Genomic DNA, 25,148 nt, shown 5'->3' on the forward strand with positions numbered 1-25,148 from the left:
ACGTGGCTGGATGAGCTGCCTTCAGAGAGCCACTAGCAATACAGCATCTGTGTGTAAATGTAGAGCTTTAGACCAAGCTGAGGACTGGAGAAGGAGTTAAAAAAGAGTAAGGTTACTGGGGCGGTGGGCTCCACTTGGGGAGGTGAGGGGATCTAGCCTGTGTTTTCAGATTTTTAGTTGGTGGTTATGATTTCATTTGCCTCCTGCTTTGCCAGGGTTTGTCAGAGCAAAGTATGGTAAATGGCAAGGCATGTTGCTCTTTCCTGGGCTGAAGTCAAGGCAGCTTTCAGTTTTCTTCCAGAATAGGGCAGTGCTGGATGTGGCCTGCAAGCTAGGCTTTCGAACTAGTTCCTCAGTAATAACTCACTTCCTGAAGTGAAGCTGGAAGCTTCCGTGGGCATTCTGGTTTTTCATGAGAATGAGTGGGCCCACTCTAGAGGAAGATGTTGATTTAGTATGTCTTAAAGTGTGTTTTTAATCTTACAAATGCTCTCAACGTCCCTTGGTAGAAGTTCTCTCTATAAAGCCCACCTGCCTGGGTTGCAGTTTTGCCAGCATCAATCGGGAGAGAAGTAAGACCTTCTCTGTAAGGGCTTGTCGCTGATGCGGAAGGAGAGGATGAGATTACCAAGGTGTAGTGAAAGCTGTCTCACTGCCGCGCAGCCTGTCATGGTTGCTTGCTCTCTGCTCAGTGACTGCAACCGTGGTCAAACTGTTCAGGGCCAGCTGCAGCAGGTTTTATTTGTGATAGGCGTCCTGAAGTGCTTTTGTAAATACAACCTCTAACAGTGTTCAGGAATCGGAGATTGCAAGATGATTGTTCAGGTCGGACTGTTCTGTGGCCAGTGTATTTGGCGTTGTCTTTTTATTGTCATTTGCTTTTTGGCAGTACTAAATCCTATTACTATTGATGTAAGTATGTTTATTAATGCCACTGGACAGCAAGGTGAGGGTTTGGTGGCACCTCGTTACAGCCAGTATTTGCACTCAAGAAATATGAACCGTGTCCTGCTTCTGCTGAATGTGGTGATGTGGCAGTCATCCCTCTATACCTATGTTTGATCTGGGCAACTGAACTTCATTCCGTGAATGTCTGGAGAACCTGCCTGGAAGCACTTGCCATCTGCCACTCTGTTTGTCTATCAGCTATGTCATTGCTCTGGATGTTTTAACGTGTTCTGCCTGTGCTGATTCATGGGCTGAGAGAACTGAGAAAGTGGAAGCTACTCGCTCTGCAGCCAACTCAGGAGATTTGGGCACCTACTCAGTTTTTGCAACTTTTGTCCAGTGAACCTGTGAGGTACCTGGGAAACATTTCATGTGTGGTCTGTAGCGCTTGCAAGGAACATAGCAATGAAATACAAAAGCTGCTCAAGGGATATGTAGGTTTGTTTGTGACATGAGGTCTCCAACCACAACGCAAAATTCAGTCTGTCAGCTAAGATACGTATCCCTTTCCTCCATCAGGGATTGAACAAGAGCTGATATCTGATAGGGGTGTTGGTGCTAGCATGAGGTGTGCTGCCTGACTGCCCGAAGGGTTTTGTTGAACCACTGCCCATCAGACCTGAAAGTCTCACGGTGTTATTGTCAAACCACAAAAAAAATACATGAGGAAAAATGACACGTACTGTTTGAAAACTAGCTCTAGGGTGAGCAAGAATGACTGAACAAATCTAATTTTCAGCTCATTCAAATCTGAAGTAGATTTGAACTTTTGAAAGCTGGGAGTCAATCCGTCCCTCTTCAGCGTGAGACCAGTGGCATGAACCAGGGCAGGGTGTTCTCCCCTCAGGGAGGCTGCTTCCATTTGCAGGCTGCTCATGCTCCGTGCGGATTGTGATGCTGTGGAAGCTTCGGATGGAGCCGGGGTGGGACATCTCCCCGCTGTGCCTATGCTGGGCTTGGGATGGGGTCACCTCACCCACCTGGGTGCCTGCTCAGCTTCCCTTGTGCTCGTGGGAGGTTTGGGAGATCCGTCTTGTCCTGAGGCAGGTGTGTGGGGTTGGTGGGACAAACTGTCTTCTGCACCCCGCAGTGGCTGTAAAAGCAGACAGACAACCAGCTTGCATGTGGTCACCTCTGTCATTCAGTGCCCCCCAGCTCCTTCACAGCTGCTGCCTCCTCAGCCAGCTCGTGGGGACATGGCGCTTGTCCCCTGCCTCGCTGGCATGTCCCCAAAGCTCTGCCACGTCCTGTTTGTTCAGGGCCATTCAGGTCCCCACCTCCAGCTCAAACAAAGGCAGGGCCTGTGCCGAAGGAAGGTGCTCGCCAGCCTGTCCCCCAGCTGTACCCCTCACGCACAGCCTGGCCTTGCCCACGCTGAGAAGCGGCCAAAAAATGCTGGTTTGAAGCACCTGGAGGGGTTGGTGACACTTCCCAGGCCCCCGAGGAGAAGCAGGACCCCTCACTGTGTGACGCTGTGGGAGGTAAGATAGGGAAGCCAAGGGGTTTTTCAGGCATCTCCCTGAGGTGTGGGGCACCAGCTGGCAGGGCAGGAGACACAGCCCCTGCTTCTTGGTGCCCTGTGGGTGCTTCCCCAACACGAGGGCCCGATCTTGAGCTGCTGTGGTAATCGGATGGCCTTAGGGGGTAGGTGGGCCCTGAGCTTTTCAGGATGTTAGATCGGAATAATGGGGGGCGCTTCCTTGGGGAGGTTTCATGCTTGTCCCTTGTCTCCCCACCTTGCTTTTGGCCATGGCAGTGAGGTGCATTTGGATACCAAGAGCTTGTCCCACGGTGCTGTTTGCTGGGGTGCTTCTGGTGACAACTGTGGGCAGCTGCTGGGTGCGTGGGCTCTGCTACAGCCTGAGATGAACCAAACCAGTAACCAACTGGCTCTTTAGACCATGGGACTCTCTTTGGGAAACCTGGTCTGCTGGGAGCTGATGGGGTTCATCTGTTGGAGGAGGGGAAGAGCATCTACAGTTACAGGGTGTTGAAGAGAGCTTTAAACTAAAGCTGGCAGGGGAGGGAAACCTCATTGCTAGCTCTTGCTCTCAAGGGGGACTTCAACTTCCTGGATGTCTACTGGAAATATGATAAAGCAGAGAGGAGACAGGGTAGGAGGTCCCTACAGTGTGTGGAGGATAACTTCCTGACACAGGTGGTGAGGGAACCAACTGCAGTCTTGGACAGAGTGATCGTGAAGAGTTTTTGATCTCTGGTTAAGTAAGGAAAGCAGTTAGTGGAACTGCTATCTTGGATTTCCAGAGAGCAGGCTTTGGCTGGTTCAGAGACCTGGTTGACAGTATATTGGGAGGGGGTTCTGAAAGGCAAAGGAGTCCAGGAAGTCTGGACCTTCCTGAGGAATGAAACCTTGAAGTCACAGGAGCAGGCCATCTCAATGCCAGGAAAAAGCCGGGCTGGCAGGGGAGAAGAGCAGCGTGGCTGAACAGAGAGCTGCTTCTGGAACTCAGGGAGAAAAAGAGACCTTGAGAAAAAAAATGACCTTGGGAAGTAGGGCAGGCAACTCAGTTTTTGTTGAATTCTCCCTTGAGTTGTGCATGGAGAAAATTGGAAAGGCCAAAGCCCTGCTGGAACTCAGTTTGGCTAGTGCAATAAAAGATGATACAAATAAATATTTTAAAAATACTTTTATAAACACATCAACAGCAACAGAAGGATTAAGGAGAATCAGCACCCCTTATTGGATGTGAGGGGAAACAGTGACAAAAGGTGAAGATAAGGCTGAAGCACCTACTGCCTTTTTTTGCCTCAGTTTTTATTAGTAAGGGTAGTTGTTCTCCAAGTACCCAGCCCCTGAGCTGAAAGACAGTGACAGGGAGCAAAATGAAGCTCCTATAATCCAATGGGAAACTGTAAGTGACCTATTACATGATCTGAATATTCACAAGCCTATGGGGTCATATGGGATCCACCAAATGGCACTGAAGGAGCTGGTGGAAGTGCTAACCAAGCCACTTCCAGTAATTCTCCAGCAGTCTTGACCAGCTGGGGAGGTCCCAGGTGGCTGCAGGTCAGTGAACGTGATGGCCATCTACAAGGAGGGATGGAAGGAGGACCTGGGGAACTACTGGCTTGTCAGTCTGGCCTCAGTGCTGGGGATGTTAATGGAGCAGATTACCTTGAGTGCCATCACATGGCACGTACAGAATAAACTGGCGATCAGGCCAGTCAGCATGGGGTAAGGAATGGCAGGTCCTGCTTGACTTACCTGGTCTCCTTCTTTGACGAGGTGACCCATGGAGTGCATGAGGGAAAGGCTGTGGATGTTGCTTAGTTGGATTTTAGTAAAGCGTTTGACAGTTTCCCACAGTGTTTTCCTGGAGAAACTGGGTGCTCATGGCTTGGACAGGTGGACAGTTTGCTGGGTGAAGAACTGGCTGGCTGGCTGGTCTCCAAGAGTTATAGCAAGTGGAGTTTAATCCACCTGATGGCTGACCACAAGTAGAGTTGTCCAGGGCTCAGTACTGGGGATAGTTTAGTTTAGCACTTTCACCAGTGATCTGGATTGAGGATAGCTTTGCAGAGGGACCAGGACAGGATGGCTGGCTGGGCTGCATCCAGCCGCATGACATCCAGCAAGGCCGGGCACTGGGTGCTGCGTCTGGGTCACCACAACCCCATGCAGCGACACAGGCTTGGGGAAGAGTGGCTGGAAAACTGCCTGGCAGAAAAGGACCCAGGGGTGCTGGTCAGCAGTCACCCGAGCGTGGGCCAGCGCTCTGCCCGGGTGGCCAAGATGGCCAACGGCATCCTGGCCTGCATCAGAAACAGTGTGGCCAGCGGGACCAGGGCGGTGGTTGTCCCCTCATGGTGAGACTGCACCTCGAGCGCTGCGTCCGTCCAGTTTGGGGGCCTGGCTACGAGGACAGCGAGCTGTTGGACATATTCCTGGTGGTGAGCTGAGCGGGGTCCTGCCTTGCCCAGCTCGCGTGACAGGCAGGCAGGGGCTCCAGGCTGAGGGCCTGGTGGAGGAGCCAGCAAGGCTGCGCACACCTCCGGCATCAGGAGCCTGACAGCACCGGGGTGCTCAGCCCTTCTCCTAGGCCTGCAGTGCCTCTGTTGGCTTCTCAGCACCTGGAGTGGCTGCTGGCATGAGGGCTCGCCATGCAGCGGAGGAGGACGTCGGACGATCCCCACAGCAGTCTGGTAGGACAGGACAGCGGCGGACGAGCAGCCTGCTATGGGAGTCTGAGCGAGGACGCTGTGGAAGTCTCCCAGGTGGGTGGCCACACCATGGGGTAGGAGAGGAACCAGGGCAGCTGTGAACGGGGCAGGTTTGCCTCTTGGTCTTGGGGCAGTCCCCTGCCCTTCCAGTTAGCTAGCGATCCAGCTGTCTGGGGACTACCAGCTCTTATTGCTGTTGATGTCTTATTCCCAGGCTGGCGACGCATCCCTGGGTGAGAAGAGCACGGCCAATGTCTTCAGCGATGGCTGCACAAGGATAGGTGAGGGAGAGAGCCTGATCTTTGAGGTCGGTTTCCTTTCATCGTGGCAAGAAGGCAGGGGCTGGATGGGCTCCCCGTTGGGCTGAGGAGGTTGGGGAATGTCCTCCATCTTCACAGCTGGAGCTGGTGGCCGCACAGCCTATCGACAGCAGCTGATCCCTGGCAGTCTTCAGAGCCTCAGCCTTTTCCTTATGAGGAGCTTCCTGCCATGAGCTCCATCTTCCTGCTGCAGATTTCGTCCTTGTGTGGGAAACGGTCCCCAGGGAGCTGAGCGGGCAGAAGGGCAGCCGTGAGAACAAGGCCTTGCAGGAGAGATCCACCACCATCCACAGGACCTGGCGGAAGAAGTTCCTGGACAAGCTCCATGCTGCTGGCCTCCACATGGAAAAGGTACCCAGGGACCTGACCTTTCCCTGCTGCATCAACCGTAGCCTTGCTCAGGGACAATGGCATCGTGCCCTGGCCCCAGTAGAGCAACCTGGGCTTGTGGGGAGCCAAGCAGGAGCACAAGGTGGGACCTGGCGAGGGCTCCATCCCAGTGGGCTGGCTCCCAGGGGCAGTGAGGGGTGGCTGGGCTGATCCTGACAGACCCTGCAGGGACCTGTACCGGCGCCAGCAGCCTCATCCCCACCCGGGCCTCCTCTTCCACTAGCACACGGCCCGTGTGGAGAAGAAGGTGGTGCACTACCTGCTGCTGAGTGCGCCCTGGAGTGTGCTCTGCTACTATGCTGAGGAGCTGCAGCTCCGTGTGCCGTTGCAGGTAAGGCCAGGGTGCCTTGGTGCTCCGGGTCAGGGGACAGTGCCACCAGCACTGCTGAGTGCCCAGGCATCGTGCTGCACCCCACGGTCCCACACTTTGCTGCCATCTCCTTCCTCTTGAGATGTTTTGGCTGTGTGTGCTCAGGCGCTGCCCAACCAGACCTCCCACTGGTCAGAGAGAGTGCTGCGGCGGCTGGGCATCCCCAACGCCATGGCCCAGGAGGTCCCCAGCCTGCCGCTGGACTACTACACCTGCCCCTTCAAGGTCAACAAGCTGCAATGGTAAGCGCCCCAGGAGAGGCTGCGCAGGCCGTTCCTTCCCTCTGCCCGTGCACAGCACAGCCAGGAGCAGCAGCTCCTCACCCCCACCAGCATCCTAGGGCCAAGCTGCTCCTCTGTGCAGGTTCCTGGGCAGCGACGAGCAGGACACCTTCTTCTCCACAACTCAGAGGCACCAAATTGTGAGCACCAGGGGCTGCCGTGGTCCCTTTCCCCGGTCCTGGGTGGGCTGGAGGGTGTGGGGGAGCAGCTCTGCAGGCAGGTGGCACAAACATGGGGGGTGTCAGCTGTCACCAGATAGGTTGCTGTGTGCAAAATGCCACCGATGGGATAGAAGGTATGGGTAGAGACCCTCCTGGTCAGTATTTGGGAAAGGGCATGACAACATTTCAGAGGATCAGGCTTGGAGGCGAAGAGTCAACAGCGTGGTGGGGACCCCAATCCGTGTGGCTGAAGCCCCCTCCCTGCCTCGTCCTTTCCTCTGCAGCTCTACGAGATCCTGGCCACCACGCAGTACGGCTGCTCCAAGGAGCGGGAGGTGGGGGTGGACCGGCTGCTGAGCGAGGGCGTCTTCACTGCCGCCTTCCCACTGCACGAGGCAAGGCATGGTCCCTGCCCCGGGGCTCCCTGACGGACCCACAGCCTTGGCTGGGCCCTCGTCCATGTCCTCCATCCCCACAGGGCTCCTGCGAGGCCCCACCAGAGGGGCCAGCCTCTGGCAGCCCTAGCCCGCGCCAGGTCCTTTTCCAGTACTGGGCCAACTGGAGGAAGTGGAGCAAGTACCAGCCTCTGGACCATGTCCGCAAGTACTTTGGGGAGAAAGTCGCTTTCTACTTCGCCTGGCTGGGTGAGTGCCGCCGGCTCCAGAGCAGCCCTCAGCTCCTGGATGGGGTCCCTGGATGAAATGTGCACTGCCTTGGGTGGGAAACCCTTGGTGTCCTGCCGGTCCTGGTCACCTTCAGCCCTTCCCCAGCACCTTGGGGCTCCTCCTGGGTCCCTCCTCCTGGGGCCAGCCTGCTTTTGCTGGAAGCAGAGCGATGCCCACTTTGGTCCTGCCCGCGTGTGGTTGCAGCTCTGTCCCAGGATGTTCTCCAGTTTGGAGGCACCACAAGTCAGCTGTGACACATACATCTAGAGCCTCAAGTCCACGTTCAGGTCTTCCAAGCCCTGTGTGGCTTTAGGCTGGTGCTGGGCTGGGTTTGGGCAGCACTTGTCCTCGGGGACTGCGGTGGAGGCTGACAGGACTCGTGCTGCCTGTCCCTGCTGCCCGCAGGCTTCTACACGGGATGGCTCCTGCCCGCTGCCGTGACGGGGACTGTGGTGTTCATCGCAGGCATTTTCCTGGTGTTCAGTGACGTACCTGCGTGAGTGTCCCCCCCTCCCCAGGGTGAAATGGTGAGAGTCTGAGCTGAGCCCTGCTGAATGCTCCTTCCCCTGCCTGCAGGCAGGAGATCTGTGAGAGCAAAGAGCAGTTCCGGATGTGTCCGCTCTGCAAGTCCTGTCCCTACTGGCAGCTTTCCGATACCTGCAGCACTTTCATGGTGAGGTCCTGTCTCCCCAGGGAAAGCGTGGGGCCCAGGGGTAGAGCTCCATCCCTGTGGTTACTCGTAGGGGCGGGCTGTGGGATGCCTGCAGGGATTTGCCCTCTTCACTCCTGCTAATGTAAGACCGTGTCCCTGGGGTGTATATTAGGCCACGTCTCCACGATGGACGTGGTGGATGTGAGACCTTGTCCCCACGGTGGACATGAGACCATGTCCCTCAGGTGGGCTGGGCCACGTTAACCAGCAGCTCCTGCAGCCCTGGCCCAGCCCTCATGCCTGCTCTGCCCACAGGCGGGCCGGCTCTTTGACCACGGTGGGACCATCTTCTTCAGCATCTTCATGTCCCTGTGGGCAGTGCTGTTCCTGGAGTTCTGGAAGCGGACAAACGCATCCCTGGCACATCGCTGGGACTGCTCTGAGTTTGAGGACATTGAGGTGGGGTCCAGCCCTTTGCAATACATTCCAAAACCGAATGGACAAAAGCCAACAGATGCCTCTGATGCATTTTCCCCCTCTTTCCCAGGAGCGGCCCCGGCCCCAGTTCACTGCCATGGCTCCCATGACGATAATAAACCCTATAACTGGGGCAGAGGAGCCATATTTCCCCAAGCGCAGCCGCATCCATCGCATTTTGGCTGGTTTGGTGGTCATTATAATGTTGGTAAGATCACGAGGGCTGGAGAAGTGGGGTGTGGTGGAATGGGATCTGTTTGAGGAAAGAGCGTGTGGATGAAGGTGGGGGTGGATGCGTGTCCCCTGCCTCTCCACCAGCTCAGCCCTGGAGCTCCCTCGCAGCTCCTGGTGCCCTGGGGTAGTGGTGGAGTTTTCCTTTGATGCAGGCTCTGATCCCTGCTCATACACAGCGTGCTGTGTTTGCAGATTGCCATGGTGGTGATGTTCGTGGTCTCCATTATCCTGTACCGGACAGTTGTTGCCATCCTCCTCTCCAGCTCAGGGTACTTCTGGTTTGTGGCTTCGGTAAGAGTTGGTCAGAGCTGCTCCAGGCCAAGCAGGTGGGCTTGGTTTGCCAGCTGGTTCGCCTCACTCTGCTGTGTGTGCTCTGCCTGCTCGCTTCCCCTGTAGGCATCGCGCATCGCCAGCATCTCCAGCTCAGTGGTGAACCTCTTCTTCATCCTCATCCTCTCCAAGATCTATATTTCCCTGGCTCATCTCCTTACCAAGTGGGGTAAGCTGGTTGGGGTCCTGCAAGCTGGACGGAAGGAGCCCTTTGTAATGGCAAAGCACCAGAGCCAGCGAGCTCAGTGCTGGGACATGAGCTAGGACACATAGCACCCCAGCAGGGGCTGGCTGATGTCAAGGAGGAAGCTGAGTTGTGTGAAGTAGAGGAGAGTTGGGGAAATAAGACCTTGGGTGAAAAGTGTTTTGGCTGCAGGAAAAAAAAAAAAAAAAAAAAAAAAAGTGAGTACAGGGGTTCCGTTCAGCTCAAGATTTTTTATTTTTTTTTGGAGGGGGGAGGAGTGTTGTATGAAGGGTTTTGAGCTGACTGCTGGGGCTTGGGGGAGAAAAGTGCCTGGAATATTTTTGCCATGTATAATGTGGTACACAGCCTGTTTCTGCTGAGAAGAGGGAATGAAGTTTATTTTTTTTGGTGCAAAACACGTGGGTGTCCGGACATCTTGGGCTGACTTTGTGGGTAAAGCAGTGGGGTTGGGGCCTGGGGCCTGTTAGCACTGAGCAAGTCAGGGTGACGTCCACCACAAGGCAGACAAGCACCTGAGAGCAGCGTGGGGCCACATCCCTGTGCTTCCCCCTGGCAGAGATGCACCGCACCCAGACCAAGTATGAGGATGCCTTTACCTTCAAAGTGTTCGTCTTCCAGTTTGTCACCTTCTACTCCTTTCCCATGTACATAGCCTTCTTCAAGGGCAAGTAAGTGGCAGGCTAACGGTTGGCTTTGAGGACCTTGGAGGTATTTTCCAACCTAAAGGATTCTGTAATTCAATGACTCTAAGGCCCGTGGGGGAAGAAGGGCCCTTCTTGCTCCCTCTGGGACCGCTGGGCAGGGTGGCCTTGCAGGGTTGAGGGGCCCGGAGTGCTGCTGCCACCCCTGGGGAGCACCATGGTAGGAGGATTGGGCCCTCCAGAGTGGGGCAGCCTGATCCCTGCGGGCTTACTGCTGTGCTGGCCCCAACCAGGGGCTTGGGGACCCCCCTTCTTTGGGGACACCACCGCCAGCCCCTTAGCGAGGGACACAAGGGGTCCAGGTCTACCAGACCAGGCCCTTCCTTCGCTCGGTGACCCCTTTGCCACAGCCAGCAGCAGAGCAGAAGGTGAGGTGGCAGAGAGTGGGCTGAGCCCCCACAGCCCCCGGCGATGCTCCCCTCGTGGCCCAGGGAACAGGGCGGCTGGAGGGAGCTGGGATGCCCGCTCACGGCTCTGCCGTGGCTCCCACAGGTTCGTTGGCTACCCTGGGAACTACTGGAGCTTTTTGGGCATCCGCAACGAGGAGGTGAGTGTGGTGTGGGGGGCTGGGGGTGATGTTGGCTTGAGGGCCGTGCCAGGACATGGCACAGTGCCTGTGGGGCAGCCCCGAGCTGTGCTCACCCAGCAGGATGCATTCCCCTGGCCCAGGCTGGTGCTCAGCGTGGGGACCCCACCCCATCCCCTGCTCGGGGTCTGGGTGCTGGGTCTCCCCGTGTGCCAGGAGCCGCGTGCTGAGGGCCCCGCTCTCCCCGCAGTGCAGCCCGGGCGGGTGCTTCATCGAGCTGGCCCAGGAGCTGCTGGTCATCATGGTGGGGAAGCAGATCATCAACAACGTGCAGGAGGTGGCCATCCCGTGAGTAGAGCAGCAGCACCCACCACGCACCCCGTCTCAGGGCAGGGCAAGCCCTTGGCTGGTGCCGGGTGTGGGACACAGCCCCTCTTTTCTCCCCAGGAGGCTGAGGTGTTGGTGGCACAAGCACAAGCTCCTCTCCACAAAGAAGAAGGCCGTCGAGGAGGGCGGGCCGGTCCCGGCGGAGCAGGCACCCTGGGTGGTCAACCACCAGCTGCTGGCCTTTGAGGGGCTGTTTGATGAGTACCTGGAGATGGGTAGGAACCGGCCCCATGCCTGGAGCTCTGGGCTCTGCTCAAGTGGGAGCAGTGGGAAGGGACCGGGAGACACTGCAGTTGTCACTGCTGCTCTCAACCTGTCCTTCCCCTCTCCTCCTCCTTTTCCTTCCAGTCCTGCAGTTTGGCTTCATCACCATTTTTGTGGCTGCCTGTCCCCTGGCACCCCTCTTTGCCCTGCTCAATAACTGGGTGGAGATCCGCCTGGACGCCCGCAAGTTCGTCTGTGACTACCGGCGGCCCGTGGCTGAGCGGGCGCAGGGCATCGGCATCTGGTTCTCCATCCTGGAGGTCATCACCCACCTGGCTGTCAGCAGCAACGTACGCCGGGCAGCGGGGTGGTGGTGACAGCGCTGAGGGGTTACAAATGGAAAATTTAGGGAAAAAGCTCTTTGGGCTGGCTCAGTGAGGAGGGTGGGGCTGCCTTCGCAGAGGCGTGCTTCCTCTGGGCCAGGCAGGCAAAAAACTCAGAGCCGTGGGGCAGGGTGGTGGGGCTGGGGCCTCCCCCGGCTGCGGGAGCTCTGCAGCACCTCTCCCTCCCCCCAGGCCTTCCTCATCGCCTTCACCTCCGATTTCCTGCCCCGCGTGTACTACGAGTACATCCACGACAGCAGCCTGCGTGGCTACGTGAACTTCACCTTGGCCTACGCGCCGTGGGACTTTGTGCAGCAAAGCAACACCATGTGCAGGTGGGAGCTCCTTCGGCTTTTTGCTGCTGCCACCTCCTCCTCAGCACATATTTCGTTCAGCACAGAGGCTGTCAGCCAGGTGCAGGTTGTCCGCCTGCTTTGCTGAGCTGCTCATCCCAGGGTTTGCCCAGCACATGCCCACAGGCTGGGGCAGGACAGGGGGCGTGGGGGCAAGCAACTTGTCTTGGTGACTGCCCCGCTCCCTCCCCACCCTTGGTTTAATGTGCCTGAGTGTTTTGGAGCACTGACTTCAAAAGCTCTCCAGCTGTGGAGAGATTTGCTTCATCAGAGGAAGAAAATGTCACAACCCGTCTGGGGAGACGGCCAAAAGTGCCCCAGGGCTGGGCTGCCTGCTGCTCGTCCCTCTGCCGCCATCACATCCCGCGGTGACGCGTGGTGGTGAGGCCAGTCGGGGCGGGTGGGTGCAGTGAGGGCTGCACGTGGCTCCTACAGGTACAGGGCGTTCAGGGACCAGGACGGCAACTTGACGCTGACCTACTGGCACCTGCTGGCCGTGCGCTTGGGCTTCGTCATCGTGTTTGAGGTACCAGCGCCGAGCCCCGCGGGGAGACACGGGTGCTGGGTGTGGAGCTGTGCCAACCCCTCCGTCCCTCTCGCTCCCAGCACGTGGTTTTCTTCATTGGGCGTGTGATCGCCTGCCTGGTTCCTGACATTCCTGAGTCGGTGGAGGTCAAGGTGAAGCGCGAGAGGTACCTGGCCAAGGAGGCCCTGGCTGAGAACAAGGTGCGTGCGGCTGCCTTTCCCTGCCCCTTTCCCTGCCTTTCATGTTTGTTCCCTGGTATCTGTAAGGCATTACAGCGCCTTCTGCGAGTGCAGCAGCTCCCTTTCTCCCTGATCCAGGTCCTTTTTGAGAGACGGGAGGCAAGAAGCAAGGCCAGCACCGCGGATCCAGCAGCGAGCAGGGACTGGGAAACTGAGCAGGTTGAGGGCAGCTGAGAGCCGCAGCGTGCCCCAGGACCACAACCTGCTCCTCCTCACAGCAGCACGGAGCCGTGGGGCAGCATGCTGGCTGGCCGGCCCTGCTCGGCTGGCTCAGGGCAGCTCTGCCACACGGACACCAGGGCTTGGCTGCGGCTGCAGGCGGGGAGGGAGGCAGCCAGCTCTGGGCAGCTGTCCAGGCTCATTGTGGTACAACGAGGGAACTGCCCCGCAGCGTAAATGAACTAAAGGTGGCTGGCCACACCGAGGTCCTGGGCTGGTAGGCCGCCCTGCTGCTCAGCTAGCAGACGCAGGCTCCTGCCTGCAGCTGCTGCCGGGCTGCTCAGCACAAGCACAGGCTCACTTGTCCCTGCCTGGGGAGAGTCGTGGTAGGGCTGCCTGGACTCTGGCTGTTGCTTCTGCTGTCTCCTGTGCTGGGTGCTTACCGTAACCACAGCTGGAGGGTTTGCTCCTGCCACCCTAAGTAGGGAGGCAGGAAAGAGTTGAGCTGTGGGAAAGCTATGGAGACCCCACGTGAATGTGAGAAGTGTGCTGCTACCCTTTGACATGGGGACCACGAGGGGAAACAGCCCCTGAGCGAAGCTTTGCTTCTCAAGAGCAGCAGCTGGGTGCTGGCAGGCAGGCACTGGGCAGCAGCGAGTTGCAGAAGGCAGAGGGTCTCAGTGGGGTGGGCAAGAGGGACTGCAGCTGCTGCCTCCCTCTGCTCCCCTACACCAGCAGCAGCCCTGGCATCACCTTGCTGGCTGAGCATGTGGGCGCCTTCCTCCAGTGCTGCTGGGCGCTGCTCTCACCTCCCCTCAGCCCAGCATTCTCTGTGCACATCCCTCCTCAGCAAGGGCACGGCCGCCGCAGAGGCTCACGCGTGCAATTTGGGCTGCCCTGGATCTCAACCCACCGGTAGAAATAATATCCGTGACACTCCAAGCTGTTTCAGGTTTTATTTTAGAATTTATAAAATTCCAGTGTCATCCATACTCATGAGCCTTTTTACATGTTTGCATATAGTCTCCAAATTCCAAAGTTAAGGCCAAGGGATCATTGCTATGGAAACGTACAATATGGAAGACGTCAGAGAGGAAATGGACACATGCCACAGTCTGCTGCGGAAGGAGGGTGGTGGGGGACAGTACTAGGTACAATCACTTCATGACCTTCTTTAGAGTGGAGGGTCGGGCTGCGGGGCAAACCCAGACAGTGGTGCCCCAAATGTAACTCAAGCCTAGCTGTGCAACTGGTGAGGGCAGGGGGGCATAAAGAGGAAGGGGGGGGTAGGCTTGGCGACATAGGACAGACCTAAGCTACGGGGTATAACCATTTCCTGACAGACACGGATGGAAGGGTGTCACCCTGGTTCTGTCTGACCCATCCGGTTATCATCTCCCGGGGGAGGCAGAGCCACCCCCTCCTCCAGGGGAGCTAGGTGCCCTGCGGCGGGACGCGCTTAGCTTCAGCCACATCTCAAATTTACGGAGAGCACTCAGATTTTGGTTCAACTTCTGCATAGCAGCCTCTACTATGAGGAGCTGGCGGGGGAAGGAGAAGCGTTGGCATGTCAGGCCTGGGGGTGCTGGAAAAGGCAGGAATGCTGGGCCCAGCCTGCCAGGATTCCTGCCTTTGCCCCGTAAGCAGCACTAGAGAAGAGAGACTAGGGACTCCTGCTTGTCCAAGAGCCGAAGCAGCTGGGCTAGAGGAATGGCTCAGACTACAACCTTCTGTAGGACAGAGGCGGGGAAAGGAGGGAACACAGGGACCCCCTGCTCCCTACCTCCCTCCACAAAGACACGGTTTTCTTCTTACTAGCTGGAGAAGCTTGGGCACAGCTCCCTCAGAGCAAGCCATGGCAGGGCCCAGGCACAAGCAGCCCTGAGCATAGAGCACCAATCGCCCTCTCCAGCCCATACAATGGAGGCCTCAGGGAGGGCTCAACACACGGCACTGTCAGCCCCCTCGCTTTCAGTTCCCCTGTTCCATCAGAGCAGAAGCCTGTCTCACCACCGCTGCAGCCAGGGGCTGCTGCTAGGCTGTGGCTACGGCCTTGGGGCCAAGCCCGGTTCTAGCTCAGAAAGCCCCACGGTCCTCTCCCATTCACCGCCTGCACGACCGTGACCGCTCTCAGCTTCCCTTCAGAGGAGCTCCCGCAGCCACTCCCCAAAACGCTCCTCTTGCTTCTCCTCCAGGGTTCTGCTCTGGGTGCCAGCGTGAGAGCTGGAGCAGCTGCTCACCCACCTACGCTGGGAGGCCACCATCATACTGACTTTTGAGGTAGAAAGAAGGCAACAGCAACTGGTGTCCCTACCGCTCATGCTCAGAAGCTGCAGGGCTCGCAGCACCTCAACCGCTTCTCGAGGCTCCGCTTCCAACCAGCTTCTCTTGGGCCACGCCAACCTTGGCCGACCCCCGCCTGTCCCATGCAGTAACGCTGCCACGTGCTGGCTCACCTGCCTGCCCGCACGGCTGCTGGGGAGGGTGTGCAAGGGCCCGCGGGGCACTAGGAGCGGGGTCTGTGGTCACGCACTGGAAGACTCATCAAGCCTGCAGGCTGGGGCTGTGCGTGGCGCGGCGCGGCGCAAGGGAGCGCCCGCAACGCACTGCACGCCGAGGTGTTCCCCTGACCAGGGTGGCCGTGCTTTGTTCTGGTCCCTTCCGTCTCTGCTGCCTCTCCAGCCTACTGAAGGTTTTGTTCCTTGAAAGAGTTTAGTTTCTGACCTTTTGGATTATTTTTAAGCTCTCCCCACAGTCAGCTATCAGCATTAAATGAATTTTTGGCAGTTCAAAGGAAAAAAAGTTGATTGCACTCTACAACGGTAAGGTAAGGCCTGGGATAAACACAAAGGAAAGAGGGCAAACGTTTTGGCTTTAGAAAGTCAAGGAAATTTATTTCCTGAGGTCATGAGACAGGAAGTAGATTCCTAGCCACAGTAAAGGAGGTCTCCTAATGAAGGCGAGAATGCCTAGTAAGACATGCTCAAGAGAGCAGATTTTTCTGCTAGCGCTTGGGAAGCTGTAAATCTTAGCCACTTTGAGTCAATTATGAAGTTTCTAACAAAAACACACACATTTAGTGTTTGAATCTGACTGGAAGTCTTGTTCCAAAGAAGAAAAGTATATCCATCAAGAGATGAGAGTGAATCCTAGCCATGGTGATAGCTGAGGGGAGCGGGATGGGGTCTAGCACTCCAGACACCATTAGGAGACCTCTTGGGGCAATTGACTTGTGCTCCAGCCGCTGGGTCAGATTTCAGACAGGAAGTATTTGTGGCAGGTTAGTGTCAGGTCAGCGGGCTGGAGGAGATGTTTCTGCTTCCAGGTCATTATCGTTTGGGTCCCCAGGGAAGAGTCTTGGGGGCGACTTGAGCCCCAAAGCTGGGGAAATCTTCAGAACTGCTCATATCAGGGGCCTAGAGCAAACAAAAAGGGAACAAGTTAAGCTCCTGCCCTGCTGTGAACCTGTACAGCACCCCTGCGCTAAGCAGCATTTCCTGTGTCCCATGGGCAGAGACAAGGAGCGAGGGCTGAGCAGGATCACTGTGTCCTTTGGGCTGCCCTAGGTGGACAGTTGAGCCTCCAGAGATGGCATCAAGGATGGTGCAGACAGAAGCACGCAGCAGGTGGATCAGGGGCTCAGAGCCCAGCCGTGGTAACTCAGTCGCTGGAGCAGGGTCAGGCCACCGGGGCAGCTGAGAACAGAGCTGCCACGTGTCCCAGGTCACTGCTTCCAGGCAGAACACAGCTCAGACACTGAGCTCGTTCTGTGCTACAGCAGAAGTCAGAGGTGCCAGGGCCCTATGGCAACCCCTAAAACCAACACGACCTGGCAGGACACTTTCAGGTAAGGACTCCCCATCCCCAGCGGCCCCACTGTATCCAACATGGGCAAGGCATTTGGAAGAGGAGACAGCAGTGCTTTGGAAGCTGGAGGCAGAGCCTAGGCCTGCCCTCAGCTTTTGCCCAGGCCACACAGACCAGGACGGCCCCTCGCTGCCTTCTCTGCCACCACGGAGAGAGGAGGGAGAGCGCTCTGTTGTCCCAGTTGAAACAGGAGGGCCAGGCCCCAGAGTCAGCCCTCGGCAGTGCCACACTCCCCGTGCCCGCAGCAGAAGCAGCACTCACCTTTTCATTGCTGACTGTGGCCCAGGGGGCATCTCTCACCACAAAGCCCTTGGATGGGGCCTTGGACTCTTCATGGGAAGAGGGCTTCATGTACACCTGCATCGCCTCGTTGTCCACCACATCTGCAAGCTGCAGTCACATGGCCCAGTTAGGATGTGGATCCTGACAGTTCCTCAAACTGGTGTAACCCCTCCACCCCAAACTCCACCTCATCATGCAGCACCCTGTCCAAGGTCACTAGCCTGTACTACGGTCACCAAACACGGTGTTTCTCCACTAGTTTGAGAGCCACCAACTCCTAGACTGCAACTGATGCAAGCTGCAGCAAGGCAAGCACGTGCACGTCTTGGTGTCCCAACATGCTCGTTCGCTGTCCCCTCCTGGACAGCGGGGCCAGTCCTTGCACAGCCCGGGGCTCTGCAGCCAGTGGTCTGAGGGACAGCTGCAGACGAGAGCTGATTGCAACCCGCACAAAGACCAAGTTCTCTGGTGCTGTGGTAGAAAATACCACGTGGAGATCCCTCAGACATCCAGCTCTGTGGTTGAGGAAATTCTTGCTAAGCCGCCGCACAGATTTGCTGAACACTTACATATTCTTCCTCCAAGTTCAGGATGTGATCGATAGCTTCTTCCACGTTCTCGGGGAGTCCTGTCACGGTCACACAGTTGGGGTCAGGAGCTCCACTCTGGGGAAAACGAATATCCACCTGAAACACAAAGAAACACAGGGATTACACCTGCACATCTGAAAAGCTACAGACTCCTTTAGTCTTTTGTTACTGGAATAAGATGATCTTCAAGGTCCCTTCCAACCCAAACCATTCTCTGTGCAGTGCTGTGCAAACAGCACAGGGCTGGATTTCCAGACAGTGTCCTCATTCTGCTGCAGGCATCCTCGCCATCAAGCCATCAGCAGGAGGCACAATAAGTTTTCTATCCTCTCCACAGATCGAGTAATCCTGGCTGATGACCATTTTCTGTAGTTGGCTTAGTGTTACCCGTACACAGCCAGCGAGGTCTCTTCCAGCTTGCCTTCCAGATGGCTGCAGGGAAGTCACACAAGATGGGACCAAAACCAAAGGCTGCTCATTTCAGAACAAAACAGCTTGTTTCAGCAACCAAGACCAGCCAAGATGTTACATCCCAAAGGCTCATCACTCTGGATTCATGTTCATTAACTGTCCCTGTAGTAAATCACTCTGCTACTGCCACATGCAGTCAGGGATGCAGGCCCCTGCCCTCCCCAGGCTGAGCTGGCTTTGCCAAAGCCTTTCAGCTTCCAGCAGCCTAATCTGGAGCCCTGAAAGTGTATTTGGGAACCTTAACGTCACAGGAATCACCGCTGGCTTAGACAAAGAAATCCATAGGATCTCCTCTGAGCTGAGCTCATGCTAAGGGGGTCTGGGTACAGTTCCCTCCCCAGCGTCAGTGACTCAACCACTTCTCCCCTCAAATGACTATCTGGGACCCCATCTGGAAGAAATCCACTGAAAGGCGACTTTGCTCCTACATTTGCAATGACACCTTGAGGGGAGCAGAACAGCATTCGTTTTTCTTTGCTTCTGTTCCAGCTGGAGGTGCTCAAGAGGCACAAGAAACAAGGACCACAAGATGTGAACCTGACGCTCCTGAATTCGGACCCTAGTACCCAACTGCTCCCCCAGCCCGTGCTGCCCCACCGCTCACCTTGAATTCATCCATGATTTTGCGGATGGCTTTGCCACGTGCACCGATGATGCGTGCGTGGACACGGTGGTCCAGAGTCACATCCTCAGAGACCATCTGCTCCAGCTCGCCAACAATCTTCATGATGGCATCCCGGGCAGCCTCAGCATTCTTCTCATAGCCAGTGATGGTGATCTGGTCTTGGGCCTGGGGCACATGGAAGCACGTGAGTAACCAAGCTCATAAGCAGCTAAGCAAAACTCCCTGCTACTCCCTTTCACCCTCCATCTTATTCAATAGCAGCACAGGGAAGTCAGAGCCCATGCTCAGAGACAACCAACAACCCTCTGTGTGTCCCCTCTGCCCTCTCACCTGGCTCTCATCATCCTTGTCAGGGAACTGGATGTTGACCTCATGCTCTGTGCGGATCTGGGTAATCACTGCTCCCTTACGCCCAATGATTTTAGGGTGATACTTGGGATCCACAGTGACTGTCAGCTTGAAGCTTCGCAAGGCCTGGAAAGAGAGAAGCAGAGTGAGGCACAACAGCAGGGAACACACCACGGCTGCTCCACTGATGGCCACCGAAGTCCCCACATTCCTTTTGGCTTCTGAGATTCATGGGACAGATTCTGCAAGGTCCTGCCTGAGTGCACATGGCTATAGAAGAGCACCCAAAACATTCATCTGCAGGGGCCTTGCGCTTTTTGTCAAGTTCAGCAGGAAACTACAGGTAGAAAACAACTCCCCAGATCATCCCTCATGCTGTTTGTTCAGAGCTGGGATAAGGATTCACCAGAAGAGGTACAAAGAGACTCTAGCACAGTGAGGCTCCTGCCCTGCACCATCTCAAAGGGATGTGAAGGTGAGAGAGCCCTGGGCAGATCAGAGTTTCCTAAAGTAGAATCCCAAGACTCTCCTGTTAGTTCATATTAAACAGGTTATATTTGGTAAGCCACTGCGTCCCCCAGACCTGCAGAGCAGCTAGGGGTGCTACTAAAAGGAGAAGAGTTCCACAGGTCTGTACAACTTCTGAAGGTAACACCCAGAGGCTGAAGCCTTGTTCAGCTGGAAGGAAGGACTGGCACAGGCCTTACCCGATCCTCTTGTTCAGCCTGCAGCTCCTTCACTCTTTCCAGCAGCCCGGTCTTGGCACGGTCCAGGTTGGTGGCCAGCCCCGTGATGGTGATGACATCTGACTGCAGCTCAGGAGCAGGGACCTGGATGTTTACCTGAGCAACAAGTAATGATTATCACTTTGTACCACTGCTCACTGCACGTTAGCTTCTCACTGATCCTCTCTGCTACCAAAAAGAGCTTGCACCTCGCCTGAACCCTGTTCCTTCAGCCATCATTAACATCAGATTGCTTTGCTGCAGGACTTCAGGACCTGTCACTCTCTGTACCAGCCTGGAGAGGCTAGGAAACAAACACACTTTCAACAGTGCTGCCTGCAGCCAACCTGCACCGGCCCCAAGAGCAAGAGGTCCACAGCCCCTGTGGGCTCCTGGGGAATTCTTCCAAGCAGGCGGGCATGGCCAAGCTGTATCGCATGGCCAAGGAGGGAAAACAGCTCTTGCACTGGTAAGAAATCCAGATAGGCCCCAACAAGTCCTACAACACTCACGACACCAGCTCCCATCATACAGCTTCATCGTGAAACCTAGCAAGCCCCAGAGCCAAGGAGTTCATTACACAGGTCTCACTTTCTTATTATAAAGCCTGTATTCTATGGTCAAACCAAGATGGTCCTGAGTAAGTCACAACTGATGGCCAACACCATAGATGTGGTCGTTTACAGATTCTCCAGTATGTGGGATTAGGGAGGAAGGGCAACAACTTACTTCAAACTCGTCCATCATTTTACGGATCCCACTTCCTTTCTGGCCAATGATGTAACGGTGAAGATCAAAGGGAACTTCCACTTCAATGGTGACAGGAACCAGAGCCTAGAGGGATGGGAACAGAGTTTGCCAGCTGAAAGACTTCTCCTTTCTTTCAGTTTGCCATATACTTGCTCAAAAGAATAAGTTGCTGGAGCGAGGTTTGTTCCCTTTTAGTCAGGGTACAAACTCTGCAGGAGAGAGCAGCTGCAAACACCAAGATGACCTGTGGGGTGTTAAACATTTTTTTCCAAACAAGCCATCTAAAAACTCCCTCTGGCGTCAGAGGCTGTTCTCATATCCTTGGCTTCCACCTACAGAAACTTGGATGACATCACTAGAGGAGAAGCATGGCAAGGTCTGCTGAAGCTGGAATGATTCAGCCTCAATCACTGTATCTCATCCCAGCCCTGCTTCATAAAAAAGGATGTTGTGCTTTTCTGGCAAGTGACTTGGGGCTGCTTGCAGCTGTAGCAATTGCTAGGTCAGGTGCAGTGATTCAAGCCACCTGGCTAAATTACAGAGCAGCTGGAGAACTTCCTTTGAGCAATGCAGACCTTCTCCACAGTTAGTGTCAGTGACCACCTGGATAGCAACCTTGGCTGAACAGTTTTTATTACCATCACTAAAGCATGCAGCGAGCTGCTTGCATCAGGACATGACTACATTATAAGGCTAAAGGGTTTAGAAGTCACGTACCTGCAGCGCCTCCTTTGCTGCCTCACACTTCTCCCTGCGGCCAGAGATGATGATGATATCACACTTCTTTGGAGAGCTGGGGTCTCCATCCTTCCCATCCTTGCCTTCCCCACCCTCCTCGCCATTCTCCTGCACAGCTGGCTCTGCGACAGGGGCTGAAAACATGGAAAGCCTCATGTTAAACACAGAGCCCCCTCCTTGCTCAACATCTTCCCCTCCAGATCTTCAGGCTCAGCCCAGTCACAAGAGACCAGACACTACAGCCTGCTACGGAAGAGGTCACACAGTCAGCTTGCCATGGCTTGGCCTGGACTGAGCAGAACTGAGATGGTCTCCTCCATGCGTCTCTGCACAGCACTCATACTGCCTTTGCCCGCGGGGGGAGAACCTGCAGTTGCACTCTGGAAGCAGAGGCTGTGCTCCTATGACAGCAGAGGCAATAAGGCTGGCAGTTCCTTCAGCAACAGGGAATTTCACTAGCACGGCACTGGATGTTACAGGACAGCTGGTGGTAGACCAGGCTACTCAACAGAACGAGGCAGAGCAGGCCCCAGCTGTGCTGAATTCAGTACACCCAACGCTGAGAGCACGAGAACTCCGAGGAACCTTGACAAGCCTGCAGAGCAAGAGAGCAGCGGCAGGTCTGCTTTTGGCTAGGACAGGTCCTTGTGCTCCCTGCGCTCTGTGGTGAGAACAGATTCAGAACCCACAGGTTTGCATTTTTATCCCCTAAAAGTGGCCCCTCTTCCCAAGAGGACACGGTTGATTCCAAGCCCAGATCCAAGGACGCTGTAGGGAACACCTGGGGTCACTTCTCCACAGATTTTAAGGAGAGCTTCTCCACTGATCAAGTGCAGACTACACATCTGATCACCCCAACTGCCATGTGAACATGCATCCATGGGTATACCTGGGTTCTCCTCCCTGTCAGGGAATTTGATCTGGACACCATAGTCCCGGGTGATCTGCTGGATTCGGGATCCTTTGGGGCCCATAATGGAGCGGTGGAACTTTTGTGGGATGGTGCATTCGATTGTCACTTGAGCTTCCTGTGAGAAAGCAGAGTTGCTCTATTGTGACGCAGCCTCTTTCACTGCAGCAAACAGGATGCTTGCGCGTGGTGAAATCCATAATGGACAGAGTGAGGTGTTGGGAAAGGTAACAGCTGCTGTCATGGAAAGAACTAAAAGTTTCCCAGAATCTTTCCCTCTCTCAGAGAAGTTAGCATGAGCTGTTTTAATGAAGGCTGCCTCCGGCCTGTGATGTTAAAGGCTTCAGAGACCAAAGGCTCAAGCTTGCTATGACTCTAAAGGGGAGGAAGTAGTAAGAGAAAGGAAAAAGCTAATGAAGGAAGGAAAGGAAGGGCAGAGGTTTGACTGATGGTTGTTTCCAAAACGCAGTACTACCAGGACAAGAAACCCCAGGGAGTAGCCTCTACCCAAGACCAGGCACGGGGAGGGCTCCACATTTTTCATGTCTAAAAGTACCCCAAAGCTCTCCCCAAAAACAAGAGGAAGGTCAAAGCAGGCAATTACTTGAAACAGCATTGCCATTTTGGAGCCAGCAGCCCTTCCCTACGCTGGGATCTAAAGTCTGCAGCCCCTATGTTGACAGCAAAGCTTTAAATCCCAAATCTGTTGTGGGACTTGTTCACATAAAGCTTGGCTGTACAACAGGTTCAAGAAGAGTTCAGCTGAAGCAATAAAGTATGGAAAAAAAACAGCTTTCCTGGGACTTACCAGGTCCTCAATGATCTCCTGGATGCGCTTCTTGGCTGCCTCCACACAGTCCTTGGCTCCCTTGAGGGTGACTTTGTCGCTCTGGGTGCCAGAGCGGGGGAAGCTGACCATCACACCACCGTACTCATCAGCGATCTCACGCAGAACTTGCCCCCTCCGGATGACAAAGTGGCGGTGGTGCTTGGGGTCAACCACCATGGAGTCTTCAACCACGTTATCCTACAACAGATGACAGCAGCCAGTCAGCCCTGCCCTTCCTGGCCATCATCACCCATTTGCTGCACTCAGCAGAAAACAGTTTACAACCTCACTCCAACAAGCGACAGTGAAGAGGATCTTCCTGAGCTCCCACCTCGCTCATGGTTCTAGGAGGAACAGGTCCTCCACACTAACTCATTACATCTTGCTGCAAGGATAGGAAAGCAGCAGTTCTTACCAGGTTCTTGATGAGGGCCTCCAACTCCTTCTGCGCCTCTTTGACAGCTTCCTCAGTTCCCATGATAGTAATCAGCTCCTGATCTTTGTCCTCGGAGGTTGGGAAGATGATGCGGGCCCCGGTGTTGTCACGCACCTTGCGGATGTTGCCACCGCCTTTACCAATAAGGAATTTGTGGTACTCTGGCTTTGCACGGAGGTCCACGGTGTAACTCTTTGTTTGCTGTAAGGAGGCAGATCCACGTGGAACATGTCAATATGCAGCAAATACACATCTGCACCAACAGCAGACATGCAGCTGTGTAACTGCACACACATGCACAGTGTTGCATGAGGAAGGCAGATGTAGCTTGCTGTCTAAATCAAAAAGGTTTGAAGGAAAAACACTACGTGAAAGATGCTCTCAGTGCTGAAGAAATATCTCTACACTTAGCACAACTGAAGAGAATATGAGCACAAAAGACTTCCTGGGAAGGGTCTGGGACTCACACTGGGCAGCAAAGTCGTTGGCTGGCTGACTGCTGTAAGCCAGGCAGCAGAGGGAACCAACCAGGGGAATGTGCTCACATGCTAGTGTTAAAAAGGGCTTTTTCTTGCTGATAAAACCAACAGTCAAGTGATTTCAACTCAGAGCAATGCCTTGTAACCAAAGGCTCCCAAACCCAATTATATACAGAGAAATGTAAGAACTAGAGCTGGAATTCAGAGACGAGGTAAAAAAGGAAAGGAGATACTCAGAGGCAGCTGTTTGAGAGAGGTGCGGCTACCCAACAGCATTCAAACCACAGCAGTAGGGAGCCTCAGCCCTCTGAGTATGTCCCCAGCCTTGGGAGAGAAGCATTTCTGCCAGTTCTTCTGCCCGTGGGGGAAGAACTCATTGTCACAAGGACAAAAGTGTAGTTTTCTTTCAATCATCCCAACTGTACTCAAATCCCTTGGAAGAGGATTAAGCTGTCTTATGCCAGAAGTTTCTCAGCAGGCTGAGATCATTTGAACCCTGAAAGAGAAACATCTGACCAAACCAACCCATTCCTTCCCTTACGACAGGGCTCACCTTCTCTTCTGCCAGGTGCAACAGCTGTTTCTTGGCTTTCTCCACATCCTGTGCTGGGCCCCTGATGGTCACGGTGTCACTGCCAGAGCCCTCGGTGGGAAAATGGATGTGGACTCCACCACACTCCTCCATGATGGAGCGGATGAAGCGGCCTTTGGCGCCAATGAGGGAATTGTGCAGTTTGGAAGGAATAGAGACCTCCACCTCCGTGATGTTGGCCTAAGAAAGGACAGTAGCAAGCTGTTAATTAAGCTGCAGAAACGTGTTTGTGCCTACCCTGCTTACCTTCCAACTCCCACATTACTACGATCTTCATGGAGCTACGTGTAAGAAATGCCTGACCACAGAGGTTTGAAACTGGCTGCCCCTGATACATGAACAGCCGCAGGCAGGCTCATCAGCATCATCCCACAGCAAAGTCAATTTTAGATGAATTACGTCCTGAGAGCAAATACCATGAATGCAAATTCAGTCTCTGATGAGGAGATAGCAGACCTACGTCAAGCCCTCCATTTGGAGGTGCCACCAGCTCCTGTCAGGTAGCGCAGGTTGGCTCTCTTGTAACTTGGAAGGTGTTGTGGGGAGTCAGCACTGGGAGACCAGCCTCCCAGTGACAGACTTTCATCTTAGCTCAGTTCCCTGCTTTGTTCACGATGATGAGAGTTGTCCTCATTAACATTGAGCACGTGGTATTTTTAGTTTGCTTGATCTCAGCTAAAGCACAGCCTTCCCTAGTCCACAAGTGACACTTCAAGAGGGACAGCCCTACTTGCATCCTGATAAGCTAGGAAAAGAGACTTCCCGGAAAGAAGTGACAGATACCACAGGCATAAATCAGGGCTCTGAGCT

At 55.1% G+C, this 25,148-nt stretch overlaps 2 protein-coding genes across 3 annotated transcripts in view; one reads left to right on the forward strand and one right to left on the reverse strand.

The window, feature by feature from the left end:
- Positions 1-5,073: 5,073 nt before the first annotated feature.
- Positions 5,074-12,711, forward strand: ANO7 (anoctamin 7). Its single transcript, XM_032193264.1, has 23 exons — positions 5,074-5,187; positions 5,348-5,414; positions 5,647-5,804; positions 6,067-6,174; positions 6,319-6,455; positions 6,577-6,634; positions 6,940-7,050; positions 7,134-7,299; positions 7,726-7,816; positions 7,897-7,993; positions 8,288-8,431; positions 8,520-8,657; positions 8,876-8,974; positions 9,080-9,182; positions 9,775-9,886; positions 10,412-10,466; positions 10,696-10,793; positions 10,893-11,047; positions 11,181-11,386; positions 11,612-11,754; positions 12,208-12,298; positions 12,379-12,498; positions 12,616-12,711. Exons 1-23 carry the CDS (start codon positions 5,074-5,076, stop codon positions 12,709-12,711), a joined length of 2,667 nt encoding a protein of 888 aa, XP_032049155.1.
- Positions 12,712-13,637: 926 nt separating this feature from the next.
- Positions 13,638-25,148, reverse strand: part of HDLBP (high density lipoprotein binding protein) — a 37,292-nt gene continuing 25,781 nt past the window's right edge. For both annotated transcript variants that reach the window (XM_032193169.1, XM_032193170.1), the window contains exons 17-28: positions 24,300-24,518; positions 23,247-23,468; positions 22,811-23,029; positions 21,982-22,120; positions 21,072-21,226; positions 20,334-20,438; positions 19,587-19,721; positions 18,862-19,005; positions 18,511-18,696; positions 17,415-17,531; positions 16,825-16,953; positions 13,638-16,112 (exon numbers count right to left, since the gene is read on the reverse strand). In XM_032193169.1, the coding sequence (XP_032049060.1) occupies positions 16,026-16,112; positions 16,825-16,953; positions 17,415-17,531; positions 18,511-18,696; positions 18,862-19,005; positions 19,587-19,721; positions 20,334-20,438; positions 21,072-21,226; positions 21,982-22,120; positions 22,811-23,029; positions 23,247-23,468; positions 24,300-24,518 (1,857 nt within the window). In that variant the 3' untranslated portion in view covers positions 13,638-16,025. The remainder of the gene's footprint in view (positions 16,113-16,824; positions 16,954-17,414; positions 17,532-18,510; positions 18,697-18,861; positions 19,006-19,586; positions 19,722-20,333; positions 20,439-21,071; positions 21,227-21,981; positions 22,121-22,810; positions 23,030-23,246; positions 23,469-24,299; positions 24,519-25,148) is intronic.

This window comes from Aythya fuligula, chromosome 9 (assembly GCF_009819795.1).
Source record: "Aythya fuligula isolate bAytFul2 chromosome 9, bAytFul2.pri, whole genome shotgun sequence".
Taxonomy (NCBI): domain Eukaryota; kingdom Metazoa; phylum Chordata; class Aves; order Anseriformes; family Anatidae; genus Aythya; species Aythya fuligula.